At 50.1% G+C, this 21,339-nt stretch overlaps 1 protein-coding gene across 1 annotated transcript in view; it reads right to left on the bottom strand.

The window, feature by feature from the left end:
• LOC119437113 (nose resistant to fluoxetine protein 6-like) overlaps window positions 1-21,339 on the bottom strand; it is a 71,117-nt gene that overhangs the window by 12,847 nt on the left and 36,931 nt on the right. The window contains exons 9-13 of the mRNA XM_037704178.2: window positions 21,041-21,206; window positions 8,057-8,139; window positions 4,487-4,609; window positions 2,863-2,983; window positions 289-478 (exon numbers count right to left, since the gene is read on the bottom strand). Coding sequence (XP_037560106.2) covers window positions 289-478; window positions 2,863-2,983; window positions 4,487-4,609; window positions 8,057-8,139; window positions 21,041-21,206 — 683 coding nt within the window. The remainder of the gene's footprint in view (window positions 1-288; window positions 479-2,862; window positions 2,984-4,486; window positions 4,610-8,056; window positions 8,140-21,040; window positions 21,207-21,339) is intronic.

The raw sequence follows: 21,339 nt of genomic DNA, 5'->3' as shown, positions 1-21,339 counted from the left end.
AGTCGTATTGAACTCACTGTCTCACAGCAACGACTTTGTTGCTCGTAAAATCTAGTAGTTGCGAAAGTCAGGTTTTATAAAATCGTATTTCAGGTATCTATCCATCTATCTATCTATCTATCTATCTATCTATCTATCTCTGCTTATATTGATACCTATTTATATCTGTCTTTCTATATCTATTTGTACATGTCTATATCTATCTATAGATATCTAGACATCTATCCTTGATTTTTACAGCCATTTAGCTGAGTACTGCGACACATAAAACTGCGTGACAACTCTCACCGCCTCGGCCAGTGGCGCAAGCCAAAGTGAACCACGAGAGGAATATTGACCACAGGACGCGGTCAAAGAAGGCCACGAGCAGTTTCACAGCTTCTGAGGTGGGATCCTGCCTTTTGTACCAGGGGGCCTTCATCAACACAACGCAGATTGCGCAGCTAGTGGCCACGAACCATCCCACTGCGTTAGCAGTCTGCACCAGAGAAATTTCACAATAAATGAAACATATATAGGGACAATATATAAAATGGCACAAAAGCGCTCTTAGAAGTGCTCTTAGAAAACTCTTTTTCATTCATAGACACTACGGCATGACTGAGGTCAGCCTAATTCGTTTAGTGCAGGCCTTCGTCATCAGCCGCGTCGTCTATCTGCCACCGTACGTAACATTTGGAGTGGCAGAAAAAAAAAACAAGATGGAATGCATCATCAGACGAGCTTTAAAACAGGCAATTGGCGTCCCAGTCACAACATCCAACGACAAACTCTTAGAGTTGCGGCTACACAATACGCTTACTTCATGGGCATGCTCGAACGCGACTCCGTTCGATGGCCGCAAAATTAAAAACAGGTAGCAGTGGTAGACCCTGCTGCTCAGACCAGCAAGACCAGGTCTGGGCCGTCCAGCTAGCTGAGGCAGCCGCTGAGACCCAGGGGATCTCGGCCGTCTGCTAGACGGAGGGAGGCTACGTCAGCCCTCGTGATTGCTGGTACCAATAAATGTTGAATCTCTCTCTCTCTCTCTCTCTTCATTCATTTAGCCGAGGAAAGGTTGATCACTAGTGGAGAAAAGGTAGGCCAAGCCCCACACACAAGATGTTCAGGCAAGTTCAAGTTCAAGGTCGAAAGTTTAAAGTTCACGCAAGAACAATCAGCGCCGTTACGTCAATACGACGTCACGGGATGCAAGGTAATTACTCGTATCTGGGGCATTTTGGCGCAGGCCGAGTTCTCGAAGTTAGCAAGTTTGAGTCTTCGCTTCTTTTAGAGCCAAATGTTGCCCTTCACTAAAATAGCTAACTAGTCCCGAGGGCGCTGTAAATATCTATGACGTCATGACAAGGTGGTATGGGAACTTCAGGGTGGCTTCACCACTCGTCTCTGATTTCTGCGTCTTTTTAGACTTACGCACAAAGCCTCCTCTCACGGTAAGTCTTTTTTTTTCAGATGCGTCTTAAGAGGAAGCTTTAGCTCAAAGGCTCCCATCTAAATACACGGGAAAGGAGAAACCGTTTTTCTGTATAACTGCTTCACCGAATTTGATGAGGCTTATTGCATTTAATAGAACAAGTAAAAATCTAGTGAGTGACCCCAACAAATTTTTTTACTTAGGTTGTCCAATTTTTATTAAAAATTGTCGAACACTGCAAAATTGTAAACAACAAATTACCAAGTTTATAACTCTATACATCTGCAATAAAAAACGATATCACTTTTTTGTAAACTGCACCTAATAATACATCTAAAGCGAATGAAATTAGTGCACTATGCACGTTCTGAATTATACCAACAATTTGTGGATAGGATATTTGCAAGAGCCTCGTAAACATCCGTAAATTCATACGTCAAGTTTGTACACTTTAGATGCTCTAACAGATATATCTTACACAAATGCGATATCTGTATTTTGTGCAGAGTTGTGGATTTGTAAACTTCGTGCTTCCATATTTTTGAAAGCTTTCCAATTGTCGGTAATTTCTGTAGAAACATCCTAGTATCATTCCTAGAATGAACTTCCTAGAATGGCTCTAGAGCCTTCCTAGAGTCATTATAACTTAATTTTGTGTGTCAAGATGCACGCACGCACGCACGCACGCACGCACGCACACGCGCACACACACACACACACACACACACACACACACACACACACACACACACACACACACACACACACACACACACACATACACACACACGCACACACGCACGCACACACGCACGCACGCACACGCACACGCACGCACGCACGCACAGTGCAATGTACAAGTGCTACGTCAATGGCAGCTGTCTAACTCTGAGAATTAGGCTCTTTGAATGTTGGTTGTCCCGTTAGGCGCGACTGATGCCTATACTGTGCATGCGACCATGTCTATATTTACTCGGGTCTGCATCGGATATACATCAGTTGGAAGAGGTCGCCCGTGTCGTCGTGCAGTGCTTTCTATCGTGCCTGGGTTTTGTGTGCGTCTTTTTTAGCGGCATATGTCTCACAGCAAGTGCCAACTAGTCCGAGAACAAGTTCTTGTAGGTATTGAGGAAGCAGAATTGTGGTCACACGAGATGCCTTTTATTGGATTTATTGCTCGTTGGCCGCCCCCGTATACTTCGATTTAGTATCAGCAACTTTTGAAGCTGTGTTATAAAATGAAGAAGATCGCTCGAAAGTAAAATGCGTCTGTCATTTTTTACTTTATTTGCCTCTGAAGAATTTTTGGTTTTCATGGTGCGGGTTGCGCTCACTTGAGGCACGGCGGAGTGCTAAGTAGCAGTGCTCATCTGGCTTAGAAGAAGATGCATGCTGGTGGTGGGTGTCAATGTTCGCACAAGGCAACGTGTTCTTTAACGGCGACTTACCTTTGAAATTTTGAGATTCTTGAAGTTGTCCAGGATGAGTAGCGTCATACAACCGCTAAAGAAGCATACCGCGTGGTAGAAAGGCCGCATGTAGTATTTGTTCATGGTTTCCAACATGGCGCTGCAACACGAAACATAGTGTTTTGCATGTTACAAGAAATAATACCGTACTCACGTCTCCTTAATCAATTCACACGCAAAAAAAATAGTTTTTAACTGATGTCAGATATCATCTAGGGCTAAAAAATTTTCGGTATTTTTTTTTTACCCGATAACCTCATTGCACAAACGCGTGTAGGACAATTGTTAAAGTATAGGCTCGCGCGCGCACGCGTGCGTAATACCCCAGTACCACGGGCACTTTCGAAATGCTTTGAAGCAAAGCTCCTTTACTTAGGGGAAGACGTGCGCTGTCACATGGGCGCATAAAAGCAGACGCGATTAAAGGGAGCTTTGAGTCAAGGGAGTCCGCGTTTGTCCTTTTAAATCTCGAAGGAATACTCTTGAGCCTGGAGAGCATCCGACAGAAGAAAAGAAATTCAGTGTAAATACGGGAATTCAATTTTACCTGTTAAAAACAAGTTTCACTGCATTACAGAAGTTTCTAAGCACTATAAACACTGTCGTGACACCCTGCAATATTAATGATGAATGCGCAGGTACAGTAGCGGCCGGTACGGCCTGTCACCATCAACAACATCGACGCAACATGAGGGCCGTGTGCGATTTTACTTCGCGTCGTTAGCTTGTTTTGTCCCTCGTCACTTTGGCGTCTTAGGATACGTGTTGCCGTTTCTGGTAAAAGCTTCAGCGGTGACCACCTGGAGACCATGTAGCACTGACACGTATTCCTTCATCTAATGTTCCTTTGAAAGCGCTATGCTCCTTAACTTCAAAGGACCTTTGATATGCCCGTGTGACTCGGGTATAAGAGAATTAGAAAGCAGTGTTGCCAGGCCCAACTTATATCGAATGATATTGTTGGATTTGATTATGAGGCACGCCGTGGTGGGGCACTCCGGATCAATTCGCTATTGCATTTCGCTTCCTGCCCCCCCCCCCCCCCTTCGAAATGCAGCCGCCGCGGCCGGGGTTGGACCTGCGGCCTCGAGTTCAGCAGCGCAACACCATAGCTAGTGAGCTAGTGCGGCCAATGACCGCCTAAAACAAAACAGGTGTACATTATGTGCTAGTTACGGCATGGTAGAACAATGAAATAACTATTTCATGTTGCAGAATAGGTAGGGAAAAAAAGCAAGATAACAAAATTAACGCAAACACAATAATTGTAAAAATAACATGGTATAAACATACGTTAGTGTATACGACAGTTAGTGTAAGTGTAAAACCTACGCAACTGCAAACTTACAGCGCAAACCGCACGAAATCATTGAAACAAAAAAAAGAAATATAATCAAAGACCAAAATACTATACACAAGGTTATAGTTATCAATTAAATAATTTCGACGTTTAATGCGCGTTTGCCACTGCCATTCCGCTGCTGCATGCACGTGGCTAAAGGTAAGTTCATTATATACCGCGCATCGAATCACTCACGAATCCCTCGTATTTACGTGTACTATATGTCTGCAGAATCCGCTAGGTACAGTAAATCATGCTTACGTTATTGTGAAGGCAGGGTAGGTAATGAAGGGCAGGACGTCAGGGTTCGTCGCAGTCCACAATGCGATGGCGCAGCCCAGCAGAGAAAGCCCGATGAACGCTCCCATGGCCAACCTTTTCTGACTGTGTGGGGGTTCATGTTCAGCACGTTAGAACGATGGCACGCTCGATTACGACGTGCACGCACATGAAACGGCGCGGGCGAAAAAAATTCGGGGCGTATCATAGCAAAACGGGCGGTCACCGCTGATAACTGATGACGTATACGCTGTCGCCGGCCAATGAAAAGCAGTTGCTACAAAGAAAAAGGTTCGTGAACGCTGCTTCTGCGTCTGGATTCGCCCAGCGATGATGAAATGATGAAGCCATTAACTCTTTACCTTTCGCCGAATTTACAAAGCTATTTTTTCATACGATTAGCATTCTTTGGATACTTCAAGCCCTTATTTTGCCTGCCGGTGTCTAACCAAATATGTGGGCCGATCTCAGAGGTAGTGCACTTTAAAAGCGGGTCGATCCTTCAGGTAGTGCAGCCTAATAATGCGGGCCTAACCACCTACACGGCGGTCTTCAATTAAAAATTATGCAGATCCGACGCACTGCGGGGATCTGTGTTATGTGAAGCATTTTGCAGGTATACCTGGCTATCCAGCATTGTTGAGGGTGCTACCAGGTGAACCGACGTGCTTGCGTAATTGAGCAGTTGCGTGTGTAACGCCAGTTGGTGTGGAACGACAGCAGCAAAACGACGACCACGGCGACGACGATCGTACGACTGTGACGGCATGATTTCTACTGCGGTCGTACGACGCGAGTTTACAGCGTGCCGATTGTCGCGTTCTGCAACGGCAATGAACGGGTGTAAACGAGAGAAACACGGATTGTGACGTCATCCGTGACTACGTATGTACCTATGTCTGTGTCACGCAGCCTATGTTAAAACGACGATTGCCATTTGCACTCCAGCGAAGAAATGTCAAAGCATGACTACTTGGGGTGATCACGAAGTCGTTACGACGTTGCGCAATGTCTCGCAGCGAGCTACGAAGAAAGTACTGACGAAAGTGGACCAGTCCCGGAGTTAGTGCAGTCTGGCATGGTGCCTCAGAGGGTGAGCTGACACAAGGAAAGAAGACGAGGAAGTGGCAAGGGGCGCACGCGCCGAGCGTTTCAAAGAACTGGCCGGCTTTGGAACGAGATAGATAGATAGATAGATAGATAGATAGATAGATAGATAGATAGATAGATAGATAGATAGATAGATAGATAGATAGATAGATAGATAGATAGATAGATAGATAGATAGATAGATAGATAGATAGATAGATAGATAGATAGATAGATAGATAGATAGATAGATAGATAGATAGATAGATAGATAGATAGATAGATAGATAGATAGATAGATAGATAGATAGATAGATAGATAGATAGATAGATAGATAGATAGATAGATAGATAGATAGATAGATAGATAGATAGATAGATAGATAGATAGATAGATAGACTTTAATTCAAATATAGTTTTGTCTTGCCCCAATGGGGCATCGCTAATGGTCAGGGCCCCTAGTCCAGGGCTCCGCTGGCTCTTGCCATCTTCTCTGCTCTCTGGATCAGCTTGAGCTGGTCGTCGAGGGCCGAGCTGGACAGCAGTGCCTCCCATTGCTCCCTCGTGGTGTTCGTGTCATGGTGTTCTATGTTGTGTAGCGTGCACTCCCACGTAATGTGGTATAGGGTTGGTGTGGCCCCACACCACGGGCATTCGTCCCTGTAGGCTGTGGGGTGCAGGCGATGTAATATGTGTAGGTTCGTGTAAGTGCCTGTCTGGAGCCTACGCCAGGCAGCGGCATCCTCCGTCTTTAGTATTCGATGGGGTGGGGGATATCGCAAGCGACTCCCTCTGTGGTAGTTCAGGATTGCTGAATACTCGGGGTCAACTGGGTCAGGGTCATCTGCAGTCGGCGTGATGAGTGCTCGGTTATGTGCAAATTCTCGAGCTGCTCTGTCGGCATACAGGTTACCCGTGATGGCAGCGTGACCCGGTATCCAAATGATGGTTATGATGGTGTTGCCGTCAGTGTCCTCCTTGGGTATTTGGGCTAGGACTTGTGCCGCAGGTCTTGCGATTCTTCCGTGTAGGAAGTTGCGGCAGGCCTGCTGGGAGTTCGTGAGGATCGTCAGTGGTTGGCTTGCGTGTTGACCTTCGCGGATGGCTAACGTGATGGCCAGTTCTTCCGCTTCCGTGATCGTGCAGGGGCGGGTCGATGCACTGGAGGTGACGTGGCCTCGGTGGTCGCTGACCACTGCCACTGCGCCCTTTTTCTTCGTTCCGTACATAGCGGCGTCCGTAAAACGGGCCGTGGTATCGAACCTGAATGTTTTCTCTATGTATTGGGCCCTTGCTTTCCTCCTTCCGGAGTGTAGGTTAGGGTCCATGTTGCGTGGTATTGGGGACATGAAGAGAGAAGTATGCGTGCGATCGTGGCCAAACTGGTACAGCGCCGGGCTGCTTGTGCTCGACGGTACAGGTTTGATTCCACCGTCGGTACCCCACTACTTTTGTCTATTAAAGCGCAGCGAGAAAGGAACCTAGCTAGCTACATGCCGCAAAGTGCCAAGAATAAGGCAAAGAATGCTACGCATTAAAAAAAAACTCTTTAAAATTTATCCAGTGCCGGGGGTAATCAAAGCCGCGTCATACAAATTTCAAAAGCACAGCAGTCCGACGCTTTCGCGCGTTGCACCCCGAATGCCCGCGGAGAAGGATTAATTCTGAGTGTTCGGACGCACCGGCGCGCCACGCATTTCTGAGGCCAAGCACGGACTTGGCAAGCGCGTCGCTAGATGGCGCATCGTGTACGGAGGGAAGTGCGAGAGAGGAACCCGGCTGCAGTACAGGCCTTATAAATGACGCGTTTCGGTAGTGGTAATACGGCGTGTCGCTACATATTGTTTCAATACTAATCGCATTATCGACATTCAGCTTAAGCTTTCGTTTTAATTCGTTTAATTAAACGAATTCTGGCGGATGTGTTGCTTTGTTTCTTACAAAAACGTTTTTTTTTTACATTGGCCAGCCAGCTTCGATAATTATATGTCCGATGTCACGATTAACTGCCACCTGCTCTCACGGAGAGTTTTAGCCTCCTTTTTGGGAATATGGGCCCAGAAGATATTGCCCACTTAACTCGTCTCTCCTGCAAATAAGCCCAGAAGCTTTGAAAGAACGATCTAGGCCTACAACTATTGAGTTCGTTCGTTATAGAGGGTCGTCATTTGACTAGGATGCCACATCTCAGTGTATATAAGAAGTTTCGTGACATTGTATTGAAGGTGCGTGCGTCGACCATGCGAATCATACTTCAACGCAACTCGCGGGAAAAATAAAGAAGACTTAGGCGTGAGTAGCATGGCATCCTTTAAAGCTTAGGTTTAGAACATGCGACGAAAATAAGTACTGCAGCCACTGATACGATAAACACACGCTTCATCATATACCGCTGCCCGTTTAATAGAATTGTCCGGCACTGATGGTCGTTCAGTCAACGTTCAAAACTATTATGAGCTCACCTTTTCAGCAGCTGTAGAACCAGCAGAGAAACGACGAAAAGCTGGAAATCTGCAGACACATACCACAGGTGGATCATCACGCTCTGCGAATGCATAAATGAATAAATAAATAAATCAGCATCATATATATATATATATATATATATTGTCACGGGATGTTCTTGCAAGTCCACAGGGCGTCTGACTGAAGTACAAGAAGACGGAGCAGTCTCAGCTGGATACCGATCGAGCGCGCACTCCTAGTTCGTCGACTTCCTCTTTCACACTTTACCGTGCCAGTACCGATAATCTCCAGTACAATCACCCCCCGCAGAGAAAGAAGCCATCCTGGCGACCTAGGGAAAAGACTGCATCGGCGGGTCGTAACACGGTTTAAGCCGTGCTACATGAACTATTTCGCGCCCTCGGCAACGGCGATCAGAAGACGGCGCGAGCGGCTCGATGACATAGTTCACAGGTGATGCTTGCTGCAGTACGCGGTAGGGACCGTGGTAGTTGGACAAAAACTTAGTGGATTGGCCGGGGGAAGTAGCCGGGACCCGAAGCCAAACAAGCATTCCGGGAGAATAGCGGGCACTAGGCGCGGATGCGTCACGGCGTGATTTTTGGCGCCACTGATCTTGGGTGGTGAACGAGCGGGCTAGTTGGCGACATTCTTCAGCATAAGCAGCTGCTTCTGAAACAGGTGTCACTTCAGAAGCGTCAGGACGGTAGGTGAGAATGGTGTCCAAGAGGCAGGAAGGTTCTCGGCCATAGAGAAGAAAGAAAGGAGAGAAGCCGGTGGTAGTTTGCGGGGCAGAGTTATAGGCGTAAGTGACAAAAGGAAGAACCCGGTCCCAATTGGAGTGATCGCCAGACACATACATGGCAAGCATGTCGCCAAGCGTACGGTTGAAACGTTCCGTCATGCCGTTAGTTTGTGGATGGTAGGCGGAAGCGGTGCGATGAATGATGTTGCACTCCTTTATCAGGGCCGCGATGACATTGGAGAGAAAGACGCGCCCACGGTCACTTGATAATTCACGTGGAGCACCGTGTCGCAGAATGAGGTGGCGAAGAAGGAAGCAAGCGACGTCTTTCGCGGTGGACGCTGGCAGCGCAGATGTTTCGGCGTACCGTGTGAGGTGGTCTACGGCAACAATGATCCACCGGTTACCGTCCGGAGTGCTTGGAAGGGGGCCGTAAAGATCAATTCCAACACGGTCGAATGGTCGAGCAGGGCAGGGTAAAGGTTGCAGGGGACCTGCAGAACTCTGAGGAGGGGTCTTGCGGCGTTGACACGTTGCACATGAACGGACGTACTGGCGAACGAATCTGTACATGCCTCGCCAGTAGAATCGAAGACGAAGATGGGAATACGTTTTGAAGACGCCGGCGTGGCCACATTGAGGGTCATCGTGGAAAGCGGCGCAGATGTGTGAGCGCAGGTGACTGGGGATAACGAGCAGCCATCGACGGCCGTCGGTGAGGTAATTCCGTCGATACAAAAGGTCGTCACGGATGGCAAAGTGGTGTGCTTGACGACGCACGGCGCGTGAGAGAGGCGCAGGTGAGCGGTGAGACAGGAAGTCCAGCAGTAGAGAGATCCAGGGATCTTTACGCTGCTCGGCCGGCATGTCGTTGAAGCTAAGAGCTGACAAATCGCAGGTGGGAGGTAAGGAGCAAACTGAGGCAGGAGGTAGCGGAGAACGGGATAGGGCGTCGGCATCTGAATGTTTGCGTCCAGAGCGATAAATGACACGTATGTCATACTCTTGAAGCCGTAAGGCCCAACGAGCGAGGCGGCCACTGGGATCTTTCAAGGACGATAACCAGCATAAGGCATGGTGATCAGTGACAACGTCAAACTGACGGCCGTAAAGATAAGTACGAAATTTGCTGATTGCCCAAACAATCGCCAAACATTCTTTTTCCGTCACAGAATAGTTGGATTCTGCCTTCGTTAGGGTGCGGCTGGCATATGCGACAATGTACTCGTCAAAGCCATCTTTGCGTTGGGCGAGAATGGCGCCAAGTCCGACACCGCTAGCATCCGTATGTATCTCAGTAGGCGCATTGGGGTCGAAGTGGCGCAGTACTGGAGGGGACGTGAGGAGCCGGCGGAGCCTCATAAATTATTCGTCACACTCCGAGTTCCAAGCCGACAGGTCTGACGAGCCATTAAGAAGCTGAGTCAAGGGAGCGATGATCGAGGCAAAATTACGAATGAAACGCCGGAAATAGGAAGACAAACCGATGAAGCTCCGTAGTTCCTTTAGAGTAGTGGGCTTGGGGTACTCAGCAACGGCGCGAAGTTTGGCAGGATCAGGCAGAATTCCCTCTTTGGAGACGACGTGGCCTAGGATCGTAAGCTTACGGGCACCAAAATGACATTTTTTCAAATTGAGTTGCAACCCAGCTGACGTGAGACAGGCAAGAACTTGCTCAAGGCGGGCGAGATGCGTATCGAAATCGGTAGAAAAGACCACAATGTCGTCTAAGTAGCAAAGGCATGTGTGCCACTTAAGACCCCTGAGAATAGCGTCCATCATTATCTCGAAAGTTGCAGGCGCGTTGAAAAAGCCGAAAGGCATTACATTGAACTAGTATAATCCATCAGGAGTTACAAAAGCCGTTTTTGGGCGGTCGGCTTCAGCCATCGGCACTTGCCAGTACCCGGAGCGCAGATCCAGTGAAGAGAAGAACTCAGCTCCCTGTAGGCAATCCAGGGCGTCGTCGATGCGTGGTAGGGGATAAACATCCTTGCGGGTAATCTTGTTGAGTCGGCGGTAATCGACGCAAAACCTGATTGAGCCATCCTTTTTCCGCACCAGCACGACCGGAGACGCCCAAGGACTGTGGGAGGGCTGGATCACACCTCGTTTCAACATGTCGTCAACGTGTTCGTCAATGACACGGCGTTCGGCTGCGGAAACACGGTATGGACGTTGGCGCAGCGGAGCATGGTAACCGGTGTCAATACGGTGAACAACCGCTGTCGTGCGCCCCAAGGAAGGTTGGCCGAGGTCGAAAGAAGCACGAAAACGTTCAAGAAGTTCAACAACTTCACTGCGTTGAGTGGGCGTAAGTGCGTCGTCGACGGTATGCAAGAAAACATCGGGGAAACGCGAGGCTGGTGCAGTAGCAGAAGTGATGGCACCGATAGGCAGTGGCGACCTATCGGAAGATAAGTCAAATGGACTAATGACGTCAACAGTGTCTAGACGCCCCACACATTCACCGTGTAAGAGAGTTGAAGGACATGGAAATGGATTGCACGCATAAATGGCAGCGGAACCATCGGTGAGTGTGACGACAGCAAACGGGAGTAGAAGGTTCCGTCGACGCGCACAATCTTCAGATGGTGTAAAAAGAGCTGTCGTGGTGGGGGCAGAGTCACAAGAGACGGGCACCAAGGCGGCAGAAAAAGAAGCGATAATGACGTCAGCGGTAACAATCACTTTAGGAGAACGGTTCGGGAGGTCGACGGTAGTGTCACGGAACGGAGACAAAGCCAGTTGCGCGCGAGCGCAGTCGACAACAGCATGATGTGCGGAAAGGAAGTCCCAACCCAGAATAACGTCATGCGAAGCACGGCATAGAACGACGAATTCTACAAAATATAGTTCATCCTGAATCATAACACGAGCCGTACATGCGGCCGAAGGCTTGACTTGCTGCGAGCTTGCCGTGCGTAGGGAAATATCTGGTACAGGAATCGTTACTTTCTTGAGTTTGCGGCAGAGGTCTTCACTTATGACAGAAACGGCAGCCCCCGTATCGACAAGAGCTGTTGTCGCGACGCTTTCCACAAATACTGCGATTTCGTTAGGAGGAGAAAGACGAGGCCTCGAAAATTTCGACGATGGCGCAGTTCTTGCCTCGGGAACTGCGGCTGTCAGTTTTCCTCCTGACCAGAGCTGGAACGGCGGAGCATGGGTGAAAGGGAACGGCGGCGAGGGGAAGGAGACCGACGAGAGTTGAAGGCGGCGCGACGAGAATACGAGTCCGAGAGATCAGGGATAGAACGATGCGAAGGCTCTTGGGGAAGGTAGCCGAGGTTTGGCACGTCACGACGAAAATAAAGTTCACGGCGGCGACAGAAACGCGCAACATGTCCCGGAATACCGCATGCGAAACAGATAGGGCGGTTGTCCGGAGTACGCCAAGGGTTAAGAGAAGGTCCGGAAGGCGATAAGGGCACGTGGACCGGGCGTACCGGAAGTGGCGACGAGTAGAAACTAGCGGCGGGTCGGGAGGTAGTAGGCATCGGTCGCGGAGGAGGTCGGCTGAGAGCGGCAGCGTAAGTCAGAGGCGCAGTCACAGGCGGCGGTGGAGAGAGAGGTGGGAGCGCCTCAGAAACTTGTGCTTGGATGACACGACGGAGCGATGGTTCTAGCGTGGAAGCAGGCTCAGCAACACACGCTACAAGAGAGAGCTGGCGAGCCACTTCTTCCCGAATGTATTGTTGAATCTGCGGCAGCAAGCCAGAGTGATCAGCGCCAAGGCATCCAGGCTCCAAGGCCGAGAGGTCCGCGGACTGCACACTGGTGCGACGGGTGGAAAGGCGCTGCTTGCGCAGCTCGTCGAAGCTTTGACAGAGCTCAATTACTTGTGCAACTGTCGTAGGGTTCTTGGCCACGAGCATATGGAAGGCATCGTCGTCTATGCCTTTCATAATGTGCCTTATCTTATCGGCTTCGGTCATGGACGCATTCACGCGCTTACAGAGGTCGATGACGTCCTCAATGTAGCTCGTGAAGGTTTCACCGCTTTGTTGAGCGCGACCACGCAAACGGTGTTCAGCACGGAGTCTGCGCACAGCGGGACGGCCGAAGACCGAAGTGAGGGTCTCGGTGAAAGCTGACCAAGTTGGAAATTCGGCTTCGTGGTTTCTAAACCACAGATGTGCCACATCAGTCAGATAAAAGATGGCGTTGGTCAGCTTGTCGCGATCAGACCACTTGTTATGCGCGCTAACGCGGTCATACTCTGCAAGCCAGTCCTCCACGTCTTGATCGTCAGTGCCGCTGAAGATGGCAGGGTCGCGCTGACGTACCACAACAGCCGGGGGGGGGGGGCGGAAGCGGATTGCGAAGGGCCGGCGTCGTCGGTCATTGTGGCCGCAGATGGCAACGTACGGCTGCGGAGCTCCAGGTCGGGGAAAACGTTACCCCGCACCTCCACCAAATGTCACGGGATGTTCTTGCAAGTCCACAGGGCGTCTGACTGAAGTACAAGAAGACGGAGCAGTCTCAGCTGGACACCGATCGAGCGCGCACTCCTAGTTCGTCGATTCCTCTTTCACACTTTACCGTGCCAGTACCGATAATCTCCAGTACAATACATATATATATATATATATATATATATATCGCACCATCTCCGCCACAGAAAGTCGCGCGACCGGGGGCTCGACCGCCTGCATTTTTTGGAGTTCTTCTCTTATGACCGCTCTTATTAATTCTCTCAGGTCGCTGACGTCGCTTCCCAGTGTCACGTTAGGGACGCCACTCGAAATTGAAGTCACGTTTCGATTGTACTGCCTGGCGCGCTGTAGTAGTGCCCTTTCCATTGCAGTGGCTTCAGCGAGAAAGGCCGCAAGCGTAGTCGGTGGGTTGCGGATAAGGCCGGCAAAGATTTCCTGCTTTACGCCTCGCATTAGGTGTCGAACTTTTTTGTCTTCGGGCATTGAAGCGTCTGCACGTCTGAAGAGCCGAGCCATATCTTCAATGTATGTCGTGACGCTCTCATTAGGGGCTTGAATCCTTGCCTGCATCGCCAACTCCGCTCTCTCCTTTCTGTCGGCGCTGGTGTAGGCGGCAACTAACTGCCGACGAAATTCGTCCCACGATGTCAGTGTCGTCTCGTGGTTTTCGAACCACGTCTTTGCGGAATCCCCGAGAGCGAAGTACACATAACGCAGCTTGCGCTCTTGGGACCAATCGTTGAATTCGGCTACCCTTTCGAAGTGGTCGAGCCAGTCTTCGACGTCTTCAAGAGCACCTCCGCGGAACACATTGGGTGTTTGCGGCTGATGCAAAAGGACCTGTGTCGGCGCGGCAAGCGCAGCAGTAGACGGTTGGTGCATTGTCCTGGTAGGATCAGGTAGCAGACCGTGCTGTGGCTGGAGCCCCTGAAGACGACGGCTGGTACGGACGTGTACCGGGGTGAGCTCTGTCGGACTACGCACTGGCGACGAGTCAGGAGTACGCTGCGTCTCGGGCGATCGTATCATTTACCCAGCACCTCCACCAGAAAATGTCACGAAGATAGCAATCGAGACCTTGGCAAAACGGTGTTCTTTGCAACATAGGCTGACACTCGGAGAGCGCGCGCTTCAGAGCACACTTCGTCGTTCTCGTTGCAGCGGCCGGCGGCCGCAGGTATATATATATATATATATATATATATATATACATTGTAAGCACATTTAACGTACTTCATCGTTCTCATCTGTACATAGCCATCATCATCCCTGTTTGTCTTCTTCTTCGTGTTCGAGCCTGGGCCGTGCCTGCGGAATAAACGGGTCTGCCAGTGCTGCCTGTCCTGGTCGTCGTCGGTCTTTTAAAGTGGTGGAGGCGCGTCAAGATCCCGACGTCCTCCTGCGTTCCTGCCCTACCTGGAGCTACGTTCCGGTCGCCGCCTGCGCCCGGCCACCCCTACAGCTATGGCCACCCCTGCGTCGGCCGCTGGCACTATCACTACCCCTAACGCTCCCACTCCCACGACATCGGCTGCACTGACATCGTGCACCATTACCACCCCTCAACGTGATCCACCAGTCTTTGCGGGTCTCCGTGGGGATGACGTCGACGACTGGCTCGACAATTACAACCGCGTGAGTTCGGCCAATGGGTGGACTGACCGACAGAAGTTGACTAACGTCGCGTTCTATCTGACCGACGTTGCGAAGACGTGGTATTTTAACCACGAAACTGACTTCGCCGACTGGGCAGCGTTTACTACCAGCTTGCGGCAAATTTTCGCGTCTTCATCTGGCCGTTCGAAGTCGCCAAACAGAAGCTTGCTGCGCGTGTTCAACTTCCACAAGAGTCATATACATCGTACATCGAAGATGTCCTGGCTCTATGCCGCCGCGCCAACAGTGAAATGACGGAAGCCGAACGCAATCGCCACATTCTTAAAGGCATTGGTTCCATCGCATTCAACGCCTTAGTTGTTCAAAATCCTACCTCGGTTCAAGATATTACATCGACGTGCCAGCTCTTGGACGAGCTTCAAGCCCTCCGTCTTCACCATGACAGTGACCTTTCAATGCCTCCTCCTTCTGATTTACGTGCTCTTATCCTCACTATTATTCATGAAGAACTTCAGGAGCAGCAACAGAGGCGATCCACTGTTGTTTCCGCCCCATCCCCAACGTTCGAACTGCGCAACCTTGTGAAGCAGGAGTTGGCAGCCATGACGACACCGACAACGTCTGTTGCCCCAGCAGCGTTCCCTATGCCCACATACGCGGAAGTCGCTGCAATACCACCTGCCACTGAACCTTCTGGGACTCCTGATCTCACCTGCGGCCATTTGGCCTCTATGGGTGCCCGAGCACCTGCTGCACCTTCGTATCCTCAGTGGCGTCCACCTCGTCCGGTCTGCTTTTACTGCGGTATACGGGGCCACATTTCGCGTTACTGCCGTCGCCGCCAGCTGGATGTAAGCCGAGGCTATGCCGATTTCGAGCGAGACGAGAACCGACGACACGATGCTTACTACCCCGGTCCGTCCGCTTTCACGCAGCGTCGTTCTCCATCTCCTCCAGCGTCTCCACATCTGCCTCCGTGTTCCCGTTCGGCCCGACGACGTTCTCCTTCGCCCTACCGCCGTTCTGCATCACCACTTCGCCCCATCTCCCGCCTTGATGACCAACACTCGGAAAACTAAGGATTGCAGTTTTTGGAGGGAAAACTGCATCCTGTCGAACATCGGAAATACCTCCTTGTCGCCCGCCAATATGCTATCTGTAACTCTCGAAGGTGTTCCTGTGCAAGCTCTCGTCGATACTGGTGCCGCTGTTTCTGTTCTGCGTAGTGATTTGTGCTCACGGCTCCGTAAAGTCAGAAAGCCTTATTTTGGACCCGTTTTACGCGGCGCTAATAACGTACTCATTCACCCCGACGGACAATGTACGGCTCGTGTTTTGATCGATGGCATTCGTCACCACATTGGGATGATTGTGCTACCCGCGTGCATCCATGAACTTATTCTCGGCTGGGACTTCCTGCATTCTGCCTCCGCTGTCATGTAGGGAGAAAGTCGTCCACATCACAGATACCACGGATGCACCTATTTTGGAGTCGTCACCCTCCATCTTGAACTTGGCTGTCGCTGCAGACTACGTCCTGTACCCTGGTCACGAACACGTTGTAGCTGTCGCCTCCAGCCAGGTAACCGATGGAGACGCACTGGTTACCCCATCTTCACGCTGCACTTCACGATGAATTCTAGTCGCCCCTTGTTTCACCCGGTTTTCATGTGGCCAAGCCCTTCTGTTCGCCTGCAACACAACCCCAGATCCTGTGCTGTTGCCCAAAGGGATGACCGTGGCAACCACCACTGATATCTGTCGCAGCGCTCTCCCCTTCTTCGTCACCAGTACCAACCTCAGGTTTGGATTCTTCTTCTCTCCGAGCCCTAATTGGTTCCGACCTAACCGCTGCCCAGTCGGATGCGTTACTCGCCCTTTTGGCTAAGCACAAATCCTGCTTTGATAGCTGTGCCACCGCACTGGGGCAGACTTCCGTGGCTGCACATTGCATCGAAACAGACGGTTCTGCAATTATACGCCGTCGCCCATATCGTGTTTCGCCGTCGGAACGGAAGGTCATTGAAGAACAAGAATTGATGACATGCTAGCACGCAATATTATACGACCTTCATCCAGTTCCTGGGCGTCTCCTGTCGTTCTCGTGAAGAAAAAGGATGGTTCCGTTCGCTTTTGCGTTGATTATCGAGCGCCCAATAAGATTACAACCAAGGATGTGTATACCATGCCTCGAATTGACGACGCCTTAGATACACTACAAGGAGCGGAATATTTTTCCAGCCTCGATCTGCGATCGGGATATTGGCAGATTCCCATTAACGAGGCTGACAAAGAGAAAACCGCTTTCGCCACGCCGGACGGACTTTATGAAGTTAATGTAATGCCATTTGGCCTGTGCAACGCTCCAGCCACGTTTGAGCGTATGATCGACACTGTTCTTCGTGGCCTAAAATGGAAGACCTGCCTCTGTTATCTGGATGACATCGCTGTTTTTTTTCTTCCAGCTTCAGCCAACACCTGCAGAGATTAGACGAAGTCCTCCAATGCCTTTCAAATGCTGGCCTCCAGATTAATACTAAAAAGTGCACATTCGCCAGCAGAAGCATCAAAGTGCTGGGTCACGTCGTTTCCAAAGACGCCATCCAACCAGACCCTGAGAAGATTGCTCCTGTGCTTCAATTCCTTTGTCCATCGAATCAAAAAACATTGCGCAGCTTTCTCGGCCTGGCCTCTTACTTTCGCCGTTTTACACGCAATTTTGCTACAATAGCAGCTCCTCTACATAAGCTACTAGTCACCGGCGCCTCTTTCACATGGTCCGAAGACTGTGAGTCAGCATTTCAAGCCCTTAAGAAACATCTCACTTCCGGACCGGTGCTTCGCCATTTTGATGAGAGGGCGCCCATTATACTCCACACTGACGCAAGTGCACAAGGCATCGGAGCAGTGCTCCTGCAACGGGGTCCCGCGTCTAAAGAGCAGGTTGTGGCGTATGCCAGCCGGACCCTCTCGCCATCTGAACGGAACTACACGATCACAGAGCAGGAATGCCTGGCTATTGTTTGGTCCATTCAGAAGTTTCGCCCGTATCTCTACGGTCGCCACTTCACCATCGTCACCGACCATCATGCTCTGTGTTGGCTGTCATCTATGAAGAACATGTCAGGACGCCTGGGACGCTGGATACTGCGCTTACAAGAATATGATTTCACAATAACGTACCGGTCTGGCAAATGTCATCATGATGCTGACGCACTGTCTCGATGCCCGCTTTCCCTTTCTATCGATCGTGGGTAATCACCGTCTCTACCACGTCGCTCTGACGCAACGCCTGCCTCCTACCAGCTCACGCTAATGTCACTGGTAGCTCAGCTTTATTCACGCTCCGATTTAACTTCCCTTCAGCACGCAGACTCCTACTGTCGAACTCTCATCGATCGCCTTCGCGGCCTAACTAAACCACCCAACAGCCACTTGCGACGCCAGCTTCGACTATTTCGCCTTCAAGATGGGGTGCTTCATCGTTATATTTATCATCCCACAGGTAACAAGTGAGTCCCAGCCATACCTCGCTGCCTTCGTCTTCGAGCTTTAGAAGCATTTCATGATGACGTTGCCGCCGGCCACTTGGGCTTCCACAAGACCTACGACCGCATCAAGACCCGCTGCTTCTGGCCTGGATTGTCCACAACGGTAGCCAAATACGTTGCCTCGTGTGCGTTGTGTCAACACCGTAAGCGCTCCACATACTCTCCTGCCGGTTTTCTTCAGCCTCTGCCATGTCCGACCGAACCTTTCGAGTTCGTTGGAATTGACATACGGTCCCTTGCCGTTGACACCCTCCGGACACCGCTGGATCGTCACTGCGGTAGACCACTTAACAAGATACGCCGAGACTGCGCCTCTTCGATCTGGTGCTGCTTCTGAGGTTGCTGACTTTTTCTTGCAATTCATAGTCTTGCGCCATGGTGCTCCTCGCGTTCTTTTGTCCGATCGTGGCAAAGCCTTCATGTCCCACGTCCTCGAGGAAGTCTTGCGGGAGACTAATACGAAGCATAAAACCACTTCTACATATCACCCGCAAACCAACGGCCTTACTGAACGCTTCCACCGAACGCTCTCTGACATGATTTCTATGTACTTACGTCCTGACCACACCAACTGGGACAACATCCTTCCTTTTGTTACATTCGCTTACAATACTGCGACACAACGAACTACCGGTTACAGCCCTTTCTTCCTCGTGTATGGGCGATCTGCCGCCTCCGTCTTCGACACCGAATTCTTTTTCTCTCCTGCTTCGCCTAACACCTCCCTCCCAGAAGAGTTTGCAGCTCGAGTCGCGCATTGCCGTGAAATTGCTCGTCGCAACACCGCCGCTACCCAAGAAGAAAGAAAACGTCGCTGCGACAGTAAACGCCGCGACATCGCCTTCCATCCTGGAGACCAAGTCCTCCTATGGACGCCGGTTCGAACCCCTGGACTTTGCGAGAAACTTCTTCACCGGTACTTGGGCCCTACACACTCCTACAACAAACTTCTGCAGTGAACTATCTAGTCACTCCACTTCACTCCGTCGCGGACCGCCGTCGTCGTAGTGCAGAAATTGCTCACGTCTCCCGCATGAAGCACTTTATTCCCCGTTCAGCTGATCTTTAGAATGCGGCCAGGTTGGCCGCTTCCACGAGGGGGGGGGGGGGGGGGGGGGGAATTAGTGTAAGCACATTTAACGTACTTCATCGTTCTCATTTGTACATAGCCATCTCATCCCTGTTTGTCTTCTTCTTCGTAGTCGAGCCTGGGCCGTGCCTGCGGAATAAACGGGTCTGCCAGTGCTGCCTGTCTTGGTCGTCGTCCGTCTTTTAATATATATATGATGCGTCCATTTCACACCATGCTGTCATTCACTTCATTTAAGAATTGTTTTTTAAGAACAGTCAAGAAAGGAAGGCTACCCTTCGAAATGACAAAATTGGCCGTCCTGTTCAGCCTAAACTTTTCCTGAGAGAGTTGTGTGAGGCCGCAGTATTGAGACTAACTATAAAAGACGAACAATAAACTGGTTCCCTTAGAACAGCTCCCTACGGCAGCAATGTACAGACAGGGATATTAAAGCGGCCGTAAAATCAATAAAAAAAGCATTTTCTTCTTTTTTTAAGGAGTGTCGCAACCGGTGAAGTACTGTGAAGGAGGCCACCGTTAAGCGTCCAACCCAACGCCGGCTCGACGTTATTCGAAGAGCTTCAGTCACGAACGCGAATACGTTTGCTAAAACGGTTATATGTACAGGATGTCCAAACTATCATGCACCAAGATGTAAAAATATGCAAATGCCACGTAGCTGGATAGAACCAAGGTAATGTTGTTTGTCGTCGCTCGGAGATACCCAGATTATTTTTCACATCCCACCTAATTGCATAACTAGTCAATTAATTAATCAACTTCTCGAATATTATAGTTAGATCAAAAGTGTCAATGAGAAAATTGTAGACCAACATGAAAAACTCCCGATACAGCTTTCTGTTGCTGAATACCTGCTGCATAAAAGTGTTTTTCCGAGCGTGAAAGAGGCCCGCGAATACACACAAAGCACCTCCAGCGGCCAGTCGCGCGGCAATTTTGCGTGCATTCGCGGGCTACTGTTCGTACTTTCCTGTTAGTACCTGTGTTCAAAATTATGTGCCACCTCTGTGTCGTATGCTAAACAGCTTCGCTGGTGCATGCACCTTCACAGAGTAGAATGGCTGATGACTTTTTTAACCAAGCACGAGGGGCGGTTCCGAACCGCTCGAGGTACATTCGGCTTTTTGTCGTGGTTGCGACAGATGTCATGAGTGACTCATTCTCCTGACGTCAAAGCTACCCGGCCGTGGTGGCTTAGCGGCTATGGCATCGCGCTGCTAGGCACGAGGCCACGGGCTCAAATCCCGGTCGTGGCGGCCGCATTTCGATTGGGACGAAATGCTAACGCACCCCTGTACTTGTACGTTGGGTGCACGTTAAAGAATCCCTAGGTGGTCAAAATATAATCAGCAGTTCCCCGCTACGGCGTACCTCATAATCAGATCGTGGTTTTGCCACGGAAAAGCCCAGAATTTAATTCACGATCAAAACTGTGTCAATTAAAAGCACGTGAGTTGTTTCGGTGTGCTCTTGCGGAGAATACAAACGCCCATTTTACATCCGTAGATTAGGCTGGGATCGCCTACAACCCTTACCCTTTCGGTCATATCAAAGAAATTTCTGATCGGAATGATCAAGTGCCACCAGTTTTCCCCCATCTCGTCGTAGAACTTCTGAAAGAACGTTTTGGCATCCGGTCCGGTTACAAAACGTGGAAGCACGAAGATACACGTGATGACAAAGAAGATTGGAACGCCAGTCCTGCGGCGAAAATAAAAACAGAAAGTAAAAAAAATAAGAAAAAGAAACTATAGGTGCGTTCATGTCCCTTACGCCTTTTCGCTCTCGCATCATGAATACTAATAACTCTGGCCACATCAAAGTTTCGTTTAGC

The sequence above is a fragment of the Dermacentor silvarum genome, chromosome 1 (genome assembly GCF_013339745.2).
Source record: "Dermacentor silvarum isolate Dsil-2018 chromosome 1, BIME_Dsil_1.4, whole genome shotgun sequence".
Lineage (NCBI taxonomy): Eukaryota > Metazoa > Arthropoda > Arachnida > Ixodida > Ixodidae > Dermacentor > Dermacentor silvarum.
The sequence above is the reverse complement of the archived record's forward strand: the minus strand, read 5'-3'. Positions and strand labels throughout refer to the sequence as shown.